This window comes from Spea bombifrons, chromosome 1 (genome assembly GCF_027358695.1).
Source record: "Spea bombifrons isolate aSpeBom1 chromosome 1, aSpeBom1.2.pri, whole genome shotgun sequence".
NCBI classification, from domain to species: domain Eukaryota; kingdom Metazoa; phylum Chordata; class Amphibia; order Anura; family Pelobatidae; genus Spea; species Spea bombifrons.
Window position 1 is genome coordinate 18808911 of NC_071087.1, and position 13580 is coordinate 18822490.

Genomic DNA, 13580 nt, shown 5'->3' on the forward strand with positions numbered 1-13580 from the left:
TCACTGAACACTTGAGTAGGTCTGCTGCACTCTTCGGATTGTTTTAGTTGATATAATACCACCCTGGGGGACAGGGCTTTGAAATTAACCCTTCAGGCACAGCATAGTACGCATCATACACATACATATCATATCTCATACACACAATCATCTTTGTTTAATACACTCAAAATGGTATACATTATTATATAGTGTAAGAATATTACAGTGTATTAATTTCATATTGTGCAATAAAGTGTGTGTAGACAGGCAATGTCTATTACACTCCAGAGCACTGTCTATGAATGGGTGTGTGTAATGCATGAATTGTGTTCCATACCATATATATATTCACACACATATACATATATATCACACACATATATATCACACATACAGAGTGCAGCTTCTCCTGTAATAAAAAGAGCTGAGGAGTTGGGTCAGTCTGCCTTAATCGGAATTGATTTAAGGATTGCTGTTGTTTTCATTGTCTCCGCTGCCCCACTTAAGGCTGCAGCACTACAGTGTGTGGCTCGGGTTTGTGAAGTGAGACGTCTGCTGGTCCTCCTTCCGTGTGTGAGTGGATCTGCGTCAGGAGAGAGACTTCCGAGCTCCCAGCACTCCCATCCAAACTTGCTGCTCATCCAGCCCACGAGACACACACACACGCACACTCACACTCAGAGCTCCCAGGCAGCTGCATTACTGATCACAGTGCAGGGATCGCTAACATGTGCTGACTGTCCACAGAGCCGCAGGACTGGGTTCCAATCTGCAAGCATCTTGGCCATGCCTCCCATCTGAAAACCGCATACGGATGTGGCTTCTCTCTCTCTCTCTCTTTCTTCACTCACGTGGGACCGTGTTGCATCCTCGCTCCCTCCTGGTATTTTAATGAAAGCAATAATCGCCCTCAAGACAGGCTTGTCGCTAACCTTTGAACTGCGGGATCAAGTTCAGATCTGGTTACCTGCATTGGGACAAGAAGAAGGAAAGGGGGAGGAGAGAGGGAGAGAGGAGGGGGAGAGACTGCAATATCATTTGTGAATCGTTCACAGGGGCTGCAGATACATATTGCTAACACATGCAGTGCAAATGCAGGTAGCGCAGCACCAACTGCGTCTGGACTACTAACTTGGGGGCTCCGTGCATGGGAAATACTTCCAGATTTTCATTTGATTTCTATTTATTTTACAATTATTCTCCACTTTCTCCAATTCCAGCGTTTTTCATTTGAACTTTGCTGATACTGATTAAGCTGAAGGATTTTTTTTTTCTTGGAAAATAAGCTCTAAGGATTTTTTTTTGTTTGTTTTCTTGGTTGGAAGGAATTCCCTTTTTTAAAATTTCTTGATCCTGAATTTTATTCAAGAAAGAAAATATCATCATCCAGAGCATCGTTTTTTTTTCTGGAATTAAAAAAAAAAAAGAAAAAAGTCTGTGCTCAGCAAATCAGATCGGATTGTGCACTGGGAGTAAAGCGAAATCAGAAGACAAGGGGAGGAAAAAGCAGGGGTGAGTTGTTCAACATCTGCTGGCAGCTGGGCTTACACTCTGTCCCGAGAAGTGGGAGTATGGAGTGAGGGGCCACCACCGGGAGAGCGGCTGAGCATGCTGATTCGCAGCGGGAGAAGGTAACTTGGTGCCGGGTACGACTCAAGTCTTCTTCTTCTTCTTCAGTATATCGCGTGTTTCCGGATAAAGGTCCAGCGGCGACTGCCAAGGTTGGGGAGAGAGCCATGAGGACTGCTTGGGGTTGCTGCTTGTTCGTTCTGCGGGTCTCGCTGACCCTGGCAGCCTCGAAACAGCTGCTGAAGTACCGGCTGGCCGAGGAAGGGCCGGCCGACATCCGGATAGGGAATGTGGCATCGGAGATCAGAATGCCAACAGGCTCCGGGGAGGTGACCTTCAGCCTGGAGTCGGGATCGGACTTCTTTAAGATAGACAACATGACCGGGGAGCTGAGCACCACGGAGCGGCGGATAGACCGGGAGAAGCTGCCGCAGTGCCAGATGATCTTCGATGAGAACGAGTGCTTCATAGACTTCGAGGTGTCGGTGATCGGACCTTCGCAGAGCTGGGTTGAGCTGTTTGAGGGTAGAGTGGTCATCCTGGACATTAACGATAACACCCCGACCTTCCCGTCACCGGTGCTCACCCTGACGGTGGAGGAGAACCGGCCGGTGGGCACCTTGTATCTGCTGCCAACGGCTACGGACAGGGACTTTGGCAGGAACGGGATAGAGCGATACGAGCTCATCCAGGACGCCGGGGAGAGCCTCTTCGGGTCCGGCAGACGAGGTGGAGGCATCGGCTCCGGTGGGCGCCTAGAGCCCGGGGAGAGCGCCCTCTACCCGGGGAAGCGGAGGATGGAGACGGACAGCAGGAGCAGCGTGTTCGAACTGCAGGTGGCCGATACCTCGGATGGGGAGAAACAACCGCAACTTATCGTGAAGGGGCCACTGGACCGAGAACAGCGGGACTCTTATGAATTGACCCTAAGGGTGAGGGATGGGGGAGAGCCGCCCAGATCGTCGCAGTCCATCCTCAGGGTCCTTATCACCGATGTCAACGACAACAGCCCCCGCTTCGAAAAAAGTGTCTACGAAGCAGACCTGGCTGAGAACAGCGCTCCAGGTACCCCTATCCTACAGCTTAAAGCCACTGACTACGACGTGGGGGTCAACGGGCAGATCGAGTACGTGTTTGGGGCGGCAACGGAATCCGTACGGAGACTTCTCAGACTGGACGAGAACTCGGGCTGGCTCAGCGTCCTGCACCGGATAGACCGAGAAGAAGTCACCCAACTCAAGTTCGCGGTCATAGCCAGGGATAGGGGTCAGCCTCCCAAAACCGATAAGGCCATGGTGGTCCTCAACATCAAGGATGAAAACGACAACGTTCCACTCATAGACATCAGGAAGATCGGCAGGATACCTGTTAAAGATGGCATGGCTAACGTGGCCGAGGATGTCCTGGTGGATACCCCCATAGCCCTTGTCCAGGTGTCGGACAGAGACCAAGGAGAGAATGGAGTGGTCACCTGCACTGTAGTTGGTGATGTCCCCTTCCAACTCAAGCCTGCAAGTGACAGTGAAGGTGAACAGAACAGGAAGAAATATTTCCTTCATACTTCTGCCCCCTTGGACTACGAGAACATTAAGGAATACAATGTTATTATTGTAGCGGTGGATTCGGGAAGCCCCAGCTTGTCCAGTAACAATTCCCTCTTAGTTAAAGTTGGAGACACTAATGACAACCCACCAATCTTTGGCCAAGCTGTAGTAGAAGTAGCCTTCCCTGAAAATAACGTGCCTGGGGAACGAGTTGCCACAGTGCTGGCCAGCGACGCTGACAGTGGTAAGAATGCAGAGATTGCTTACTCCCTGGACCCCTCTATGGCAGGGATCTTCTCCATTCATCCAGATACTGGGGATATAACAGTTAATATCGTTCTAGACAGAGAACAGATGGATAGATATGAATTCAAAGTTATTGCCAAAGACAAAGGTATCCCAGTTCTCCAGGGGACTGCCACAGTAGTGGTGCAGGTGGCTGATAAAAATGACAATGACCCCAAGTTTATGCAGGATGTGTTCACCTTTTATGTGAAGGAGAACTTGCAGCCAAACAGCCCCGTTGGAATGGTGACAGTGATGGATGCTGACAAAGGTAGGAATGCAGAGATGAGTTTATTCATTGAGGAGGACAGTGATATTTTTTCTATTGAAAATGACACTGGGACGATTTATTCCACCAGATCGTTTGATCGGGAATATCAAAGTTTGTACACCTTTAGAGTGAAAGCAGTAGATGGTGGCGAGCCTCCAAAGTCTGCTACAGCCACAGTGTCCCTGTTTGTCATGGATGAGAATGACAATGCTCCTACAGTTGCTTATCCAGTTAACAGTTCCTACACTTTACTGTCACCTTCCAGCAATGTCAGAACTGTTGTTACAACTGTTGTGGCCACCGACACTGACACTGGTGTCAATGCAGATCTGAACTACAGCATTATAGGAGGAAATCCCTTTAAGCTCTTTGAAATCAATCCCACTAGTGGAGTGGTGTCTCTGGTTGGAAAACTAGCCACAAAGCATTATGGTCTGCACCGGTTAGTGGTCGAAGTTAATGACAGCGGGCAGCCCTCCCAGTCTACAACCACTCTGATACACGTGTTTGTCAATGAAACTGTCTCCAATGCATCAGTGGTTGATTCCCAGATCGCCAGAAGTTTGCACACCCCATTAACCCAGGATATTGCTGGTGATCCAAGTTATGAGATGAGCAAGCAGAGACTAAGCATAGTAATTGGTGTGGTGGCAGGAATTATGACTGTCATCCTTATCATATTAGTTGTGGTTATGGCCAGATACTGCAGGGCTAAGAGCAAAAATGGCTATGAGGCTGGCAAAAAAGACCATGAGGACTTCTTCACCCCACAGCAGCATGACAAAAATAAAAAACCCAAAAAGGACAAGAAAAATAAAAAATCCAAACAGCCTCTATACAGCAGCATAGTGACAGTAGAAGCTTCAAAGCCAAATGGGCAAAGGTATGACAGTGTCAATGAGAAGCTGTCTGACAGCCCCAGCATGGGAAGGTACAGAACTGTTAATGGAGGTCCTGGGAGCCCTGATCTTGCCAGACATTACAAGTCCAGCTCCCCTCTGCCAACTGTGCAACTTCACCCTCAATCACCTACTGCTGGCAAGAAACACCAGGTTGTCCAAGACTTACCACCAGCCAATACATTTGTAGGGGCAGGAGACAACATCTCAATTGGATCAGATCATTGTTCTGAGTACAGTTGTCAAACCAACAAGTACAGCAAACAGGTAAGCTATATCTATAGAGTATGTACAGAATTCACCAGCTTTTGCTTTATATGCACAAACTTATACCTATATGTGCACATTTAGATTATTTATGTTTTGGTAAAACATCCCAAGTTTATTATTATTATTCAGGCTAATAGTAACAACATTAACCCTTTGGAGCTATATGGAGTAGTTCCTAATTTCTGTGACACTCCAGGAGTTAGGATCATTCTACCATTTAGGACATGTGTCCATAGTTAACCTCTAAGAACAGAGAAAGCTAGCCCTGCTCCAACGTTTTAAGCGTTCTCTGATTAACATGTACTCAAACAAATAACATTGTGCAATGTGCCACATATCATCTTGGAATTCATGTTGTGTTTGTAGACCCAGAGGGCAGGGTTGGTCTACTCTGACATTTAAGACATCCTAGAGGGTAAAAAGGGTTATCTTGAACTAGCCAGTTACATCTAATCTTAAAAAAGTTTTATATATGAATATATACATGGAAATCATACACCACCTGAAGTTTTGCATTTGAGAGATTTGAATTGTGGAGTTGTTACTTTCTTTACTTTTAATGTCCTGTTTTTATACTATTTTCCTGTTTTCAGTCCTCATTATTCATGTATGTAGCATTAGGCAAGTACACCAAAGCACAGTAATAGTTTGCCAAGACATGCAACAGCTCAGCAGACTGATGTCACTTTTGGGAGATGATGCTGTCTGTTTCATGATGTCCATGGCATCATGATCATTGTGATGCCTTCAAGGCCTCCATGCCTTGCTGGGATTTAAACCCAGTATTCCCAGACTGTGACAACAGCTTGGCTGAAGCTTCTAGGAGTTAAGGTGTATCAAAACCCTGAGGGCCCCGGTGGGGAGTACAAACAAGTAGTAAACTCTGTATTGGAATAGCTGATCATGCAAAATGTATCATTAGAGCTCAAATTTAAATGCTTTGTGCACCAAACAGTAAAATAGTTTAGAAAATCACACTTAGCACTATGTTTTTTTTCTTTGGTAAATACAAACATAATTATTCACTTTTATCCTTTTCACTGCAATAATGTAGTTACTAAGGTAATTCCTTAAAGGGCTAGCTTATGCCAACCCCAACCCTTCTCAATGCATTAAGCATGTCTGAAAAGTTATTTATTGAGCTTCTCACTTCTATCATGGCATTCTATGCAGGAACTGGGAGGGCTTCACTATCTTTGCAGCACTGCTTGAACTAATGTCTGTGTAATGTTATGTTAATGTTGCTCTTGGCAGAGTGTCATTGTGTTATTGTTCTGCTATTCAGCTCATTCACCTCTACTAGCTGCTTGTATGGCTGGACTTTTCATTTTGATACATTATAATGGTCAGATGAGCACACATTTTGTATGTCACAAGGGAGAAAGGCACTGTGGTAGCTAGATTTTGTTGTGTCAAACATAAGCTGTTTTCTGGAAAATATTTTTGATTTTATTTATTTTATATAACTACAATAGTAATATATAATACATATATAATATTCTGTAATTTTAATTAAACTATGTGATACATTTGTTTAACCTTATATATATATAAATATATATAAATATTATATTTATTATTGTATATGTATATATATATATATATATATATATTATGCAACATATATATAAATATTATGATATTTATTATTGTATATGTATATATATATATATATATATATATATATATATATATATATATATATATATATAACATTATAGGTGTACCTTTTTTGGCTGGCAAATATTTGGATGCCACCTTAATTTATCCAATTCCCTTAGGAATAAGCACAGTAATGTAGCTTCTCTTAAGTCATGTAAGATAAACACGGCAGTAACAGCTAAGAGGCAATTTATTCATTCTGAACAGTGTCTGGCCTTTTTACTGATGCATATGCATTGCTCATGCGACTGATTTGAGATTTAATATGTTTGAATAGCCTGACTCTTAAGTCTAAGGGTTTGTCCATTTTATCATAGGAGGTAGTCTTAATTGGTTTTCAGTAGACTGGTTTTTATATGGTATTCATATGATTGTTTTAATGTTCAATAACAAACTATTTATAATAAACCAAGTGAAGGAGAAAAGGAATATCGATGCCTGCGGCTGGCTAGTCATGTTGGGATTTGTAATCCACATACCTTTATGATGAGTAGATGTACTTTAGTAGCATAGTTTAAATTAAGCTTTTAATTCACGTACTATAGTTCATGCAGGTTTTGGTAATGTCAGTTGTATATCCTTTCTCACTATATTGCCCATGGAAGTATGCAGTATAAATGAAATGGTAAAAGCACACATTAGGTAGGGCCTGACCTGTAGAATCCAAGTGTAAAATGATACCTGTGACCATTAGCGTAATTAGACTAAGTAAATGATACATCCCAGCGACCACAATATCAGAGTTCAAGGAAATCGCTTCCATTTTCAAGCTACATATAATGTTGCCCAAACATATGCAAGAAAACTACTCTAAAGTGATACCTGATCTTACCATATGCTAGATATACAACACAGAGGTTATCTATCTATCTATCTATCTATCTATCTATCTATCTATCTATCTATCTATCTATCTGTCTATCTATCTATCACTCCATCCAGTCTTTAGCTGCAGTTCTTTTTGAATAGACAAGCAACATATTGCTTAAAGGACTTTTTTGTTCTGTATTTGCTCTTTCATAGTATCATTCTACCTTAATTCTATGTATAACTGTTAAGAATGAAGTCATGTTGTGAATGCAATTATACTATTAGCAAATAATTTTAAACAGAATAATACATAGAAGACAACCAAGATAATAGCTCATAAACTGCTTGTTTTTTTGTCTCTATGTCAGTCTGCCTGCTATATATCTGTTGGTCTGTCTCTCTATCAGTCTATTTATTACATATCTGAGAAAAAAATAAATAATATTCAACTACATAGTGCACTTTTGCTCTAACTTAAACTCAGTTTTTTATTTCATTTCTGCTGGACAAGAGTGCTAGTTTAATGTTTCCACTCTGTGGAAAACTGAGAAGTAACATAGTACCCTATATCTTTCACAGGCTGTAGTCCCTAATTGGAGCAAAGGGAACAGATTTGCAAGATGTGTATTGAGTAGTTTCTTTAAATGGAGAAAAGGGAGGTATAGGGTCTAACATTCAATTTGTCAACCTTTTCCTCCCTGTTTATGTCTTTGTTGACCCTCAATTGTAATTCTGTTGTATGAATGGAGATCTTTAATGAAGGAAACCCTTTGGGAGGCGAGGTTACTCAGCGTCAGATTTATGTGATTTTAGAATGGAAAGCCCATATTTAAATGACCGTACTAGGAGATGGGGGAGAAAGGCTTTGAATATCTTAGCACTGATCTAATGGATTTTATGGTCAGCAAAGCAGAAGCCATCTCTGTAATGGGAAACAATTGTTTAATGCAATTTTAAAGTAAATTATAGGACCTAAAAATAAAGGTCAGTGGTCATAATTGATTTTTAAGGAAACCTGCAGCTAAAGTGTAAGCTTAAGGTGTAAAAGGAACACATGTAATTATTTCCTTGCACGGAAATGGTTTATGTGTGCATGGGGAATACGTTTTTCTTTTCCAGTCCTTTTTTTTTTATTGAAATATATTTCAGAAGATTTATGCTAAAAAAAATAAAAATTAAAGATTAGATCATTTGATGAAGGGTTATAGCTCATTGTGGATAGGCTCATATTCTTTTGGTGGTTTATTTAGAATTATTGTAATATGTAATACATATGTTTGATACAATTAACCAATTGGCAACACATTGTAATTAAGGAAAGAATAACCACAAACTTATGTTGTAAGATAAATAGTTTAACAGTTTTCCTTGAAGGTATAAAGCTAAGTGTAAATAAACCTGCAAGTCAAATCGCATCGCATGAAAGATTGGCACGCTAGTATGAAAAAAAAAACAGCCCCAAAGCTGACACCTGATGAAGGATAATTGCGGTTTCTTTCGCACCAAATATTATCGTTGTTGAGGTAACACTTGAAAAGGTTGTGCCCTAGGCCATATTTAAATGAGATCTTTTCCAAGGGTAGGAAAAATAAGGTCAGAAGTGTAAATACTAGTGTTAAACTACAGAAAAAAAGAAATAAAAATAAAAAAAGCCAGGCATCATAAAATCACAAATTGTAATATTATAGCGCTTAACATGTCGCTTACAGTGAAACATAAGACTGATAACCTGTTCATGGGTTTACAGCATGCCTGTTATTGTTTTTATTTCTTGTTTTAAATGGTGCCATCATATTCTGCGGCGCTGTACAATGGGTAAATAGGACATAGCAAGTAGAATATAACATAACCATTCGATTTACAGTAAGAGCAGTAAAGGTGTGGAACTCCCATATTTCATTCAGATATCATGGGTATGTCTTTCACTCATAATACAACAGAATATCTCATTGGTGCATTAGAATATCATTTTAACCAATGGTATTTTTTTTTTAGGATATATTGACATATTTTATATCACTAATATTTCTTATCAGTTGAAATCTTTTGCTTGTTTTTTTAATTTTTTTTTTTAATTGAGAAAATAATTAGGAAATCCAACAAAAATTTGGAAATGTAGAAGTTTTGTTAAATAAAAATGATTGGTTTGTTTTTTTAATTATACAAATGTGATATGGTAAAATAATCTGAATTATGGTACCAAATGGTTAGGATTTTTTGTCCCATATGGTAAAACACACACTACGTACTATCATATGCTACTATCTACATGTAGATTCCAATCATTCAAAGCTTTACAGTGTCGAAGGATATGGGCTTTTTATTTCAATTTGACAACATAACGATACACAATACCGATCAAAACTTTGGGATCACCTAGCTGTTTTCATGGAAAAAAAGGACATTTCTAGCTTTAACATAATTGCAAAAGGATTTTCTAATGATCAATTAGTCTTTTAAACTTACACTTGGATTAGCAAACACAACGTGCCATGGGAGCACAGGAGTGATGGTTTCTGCGCGCCTATGAAGATATTAAAAATCAGCAGTTTCCAGCCACAATAGTCGCTTGCAACATTAACCCCGTCTACACTGGATTGCTAAACCATTATATTTTAATGGACGAAATGTGCTTTTCTTTCAAAAACATACATATTAACTCTTTACTTTTTAAGAACGAGTAAAGAAATAATACTAGTAATATGTTTTTATAAAGTGCTTACCCAGTATAAGGTACAGTATATAATACCAATACCGTCAAATCAATAACAGGGTGTCCTCTTACCCACTTTTGGCATTTATTATGCATTATTGCTGATTAATAATTGATAGAAGCATAGATTTTGACAGCCAATTTCCCCATCGAACATGTCCATACGCTATCTTAAAAGCGTAACCTTCATTCCTCATTTTATTTTAAAGCGTAAGACAGCTGTGTGAAACAGAAAAAAAATGACATATGATATGGGTACGAACTGATGGAGTGGGGGAAATACTTCTACAGTGAGCACCCCAGACAAGTTCTTTCAGTGGGAGACGCTTTTTTTCATACCAGATTGATAAAGGATATCGAGTTAAGATCCCTTCTTTCAAGTAGGGATAATCCAGAACCGGACTGGCCATCTGGCTAATTGGGCAGACGTCCAACGAGTTGATGCCAAATGGCACTGATCACTTACCTTCACTGCCGCTCACATGGCAGATCCGGAGCTTTAGTGTGCAGCTGCGAGCTAGACACAAGCGGTGACACGCTGCATAAGTGTAGGTGTGTAGCGTGTGGCCGTCTGTATGCAGCCAGGAGCCACACGTACACCATTTAGTGGACGCTGGCCTTAATGTGCCAGGGCCACTTTCCTTCCCCAGTCCTGTCTTGGGTGAAAGGAATGAGTGACAGCAATCAAATTGCTCTTTGTCTGCATGCATTGGTCACAGAAAGCAGGAATGTACAAGATGCTGCCTCAAAATTCAAATCATTTTAGCTTCCTCACAAGAAGCCAGTGTTTTTTTAAGAGCACAAGCATCATGGTGTTAATGCTTGAGCAACATCATTACACTCAGCTTGTTTTAATCATACCTAGGGTAGATTTAATGCGCTCAGTATATTTCGTTTTTGACGCATGCACGCACACACACACACACACACACACACACACACACACACACACACACACACACACACACACACACACACACACACACACACACACACACATATATATATATATACTTGTGTGTAAGCACATTTTATTTTAAAGCCAATCTCTTTGGTGTTTGTTGTAAAAAATTTAATTGTCATTTTTGACTACTCTTTTTTAACTCTTGGGGTTACATATTTTTTAAACAAATTTTGGTTTAAAATATGTATTTTATTTCAAATAGTTATTTGAAGCCTAAAAAAAGAAATTGCCTCCGTGAATTGCGTGGCCTTTTATCTTTTTATTGGCAGTGGTTTTACATGTTTTTCCGTACGCATCTCAGTACGCTATTTGTTAAGGTGAATATGTCCATCAGTGTGAATGCATTATTGTATGTTAACACAAATATTCTGTTGAAATGGCATGAATGGCATGGCTACTTGCTACAAAAGCTATTGAGTGTGTTGCGATGCACCACCTTTTTGACGCCCTCTATAGAACAGTCATCAAATTTGGCTCGCGACTGTGTAGTATTCTGTATAGTATTATTTATGCTCAATACTTGTCTGATGATTACTTATTCAATCAACAGGGCCATTCTATTTGGTTCCCATGGTGATAATAATTTCCAAATATTGCACCAGACTCATTATAAATAATCCCCATGATCTTCCTTAATTATCCTTGTAATATTCAAACCAATAAATCTAAGCTGATGATACCATGTAAACATTTAAGATCTAAAGGAACACAGATAAGAACTAGTAAACCTCTCAATATTTCAACAGGCCGAAGAGGGACACTTTCATTTTAGGGAGTGTGGACTAGGGGTCAATGATTTACCAACACGTTTTATCTGATTTCTGGGTATCGTATTGATAGCTGTTTTTGTTAACTGAGAACAGGATTTTGAAGAAAATAATGCTAATTGAACAATAATCCAGCCATAGACTGGAGTGGAAAAAACATAAAACCAGTGATAGGGCTTCATGAGATAATGAGTTTAAGTCAGTTGGAATGTACATGTTATTCAAGTACAAGAGGTGGACATACCTCCACTGCACTATGGCAGCTCTTGGCTCGCCCCTTAGGTCCTGGGCCCAGGGACGCTGCCTTTTTTGCCTCAGGTTACAGATGGCCATGTTGGCTTTAAATCCAGCCCAATATATTTTATTTACAAAATTTAGTTTAGGGACACTTTTTCTTTATGTTTTTATAAACATTACTGCGACCTTTAGGGTTGTAGAACACCTAATGGCTAAGAGATGTGCCGCCATATTGCCCTGAGTTCATGTTATGGGCACAATGACAGGACTTTTAGTGACATCCTCTCCCTGGGTGTCAGGGCTCCACCCTACCAGCCTGGACTATGTATACTCATGACGATGTATTCTTCACAATAATTCATAAATTAAAAAGTTGTACCATTTTCTTGCCATTCCCATAGTTTACTAGCCCTTTCCATTCCAGACCTGACAATAAAACACCCTCACTACTTTTTTTGTTTTTCTTTTTTTGTTGATTTTCATTTTTTTCGTGCATATTTTTACCTTTAACATTTTCTTTTCCAGTCACATTTTTTATTTTGATTTCTGCATGTGGGCCTTATCGTCTGGATCAAGTTCAAACGTTGGTATGTAACTGCAGTCCCATAGGTTAAGGCTATAGTGTTAAGTTTAATTTTATATCTATTTTTCTGGCTTACTACTTTACTCTCCCGTTTCCTGTGTACGGCTAGTCCAGATTGGTGGCGGATCAGGCCTGTAAAGGTCCGACTTTCTTCGAGGTTCTTGTTTCAATCGCTTTGCTACAATCTTTCCTGCTATTTGGTTTTAAGAAATGTGTGCGAAACTCATCTAGATTTTTTTGAGCTTTCTAACTTTCTGCGCAATTAGTATAGTATTTAACCTTTTTTAAGATAAAATATGCATATATTTTGAAGCATCTTAAAATTTAAAAGCGGTGATTTTTTTATTTAAATATGAATGTATCCGTTATGGTGAATGAAAACATAAAGGAGCTTAAACAGCTTCGTAGTAAATCTAGTTTATGAAACTATATTTTGATGACATAAGAAGCTGCCATTTGGAATTCTGATGCAAACTGCTGTAAGATCCCTATTAACCTATCCTTCATCATCTTCCGTCTTTGAGAGAAGTAGACCGAATTGGATCTGAATTAGAAATAGTTGCTTTTTTGTGTTTAGTGAAATTGTTATGAGAGATCACAACATTAATCCACGAAGGGATCAAAGATAGGATGTTTTAGTGTTTCAGGTAATAAATCACACACATAGATCCATGAGTTTTTAATTAGGCATTGGAGACCTTGGTGACATTGACTCAAATATAACTACATTGCTAGGATACTCATATTGCGAAAGCCATAGATATCGTGGACCTGTGAGAAATTAATATCTTCCACGCAGAAACAGAGAGTACTAATGTAGTAGGGCAGATTCCTTTTGGCATGCGGGATCAATAACTAGGTCACTCAACTATATGTTAAGTTGTGGGGTTCAATAGAAGTCACAGCTTAACACTCTAGTCTTTAAATTAATAAAAGTATCATATTTGATAGTTGTATCAGTATCAATGTGGAATCAGTTTTAACAAGACACATATAGTAACAATTACTTAAATAATTGACTCCT

At 39.6% G+C, this 13580-nt stretch overlaps 1 protein-coding gene across 3 annotated transcripts in view; it reads left to right on the forward strand.

Moving 5' to 3' along the window:
- Positions 1–820: 820 nt before the first annotated feature.
- The window catches only part of PCDH7 (protocadherin 7), a 362079-nt gene continuing 349319 nt past the window's right edge, over positions 821–13580 (forward strand). Inside the window, exons 1-2 of one of the 3 annotated variants that reach the window (XM_053458354.1) lie at positions 828–4817; positions 12499–12560. In XM_053458354.1, coding sequence (XP_053314329.1) covers positions 1719–4817; positions 12499–12516 — 3117 coding nt within the window. In that variant the 5' untranslated portion in view covers positions 828–1718 and the 3' untranslated portion in view covers positions 12517–12560. Of the gene's footprint in view, positions 4818–12498; positions 12561–13580 lie in introns of all 3 variants that reach the window. The other 2 variants (XM_053458352.1, XM_053458353.1) reach the window with 2 other exon arrangements.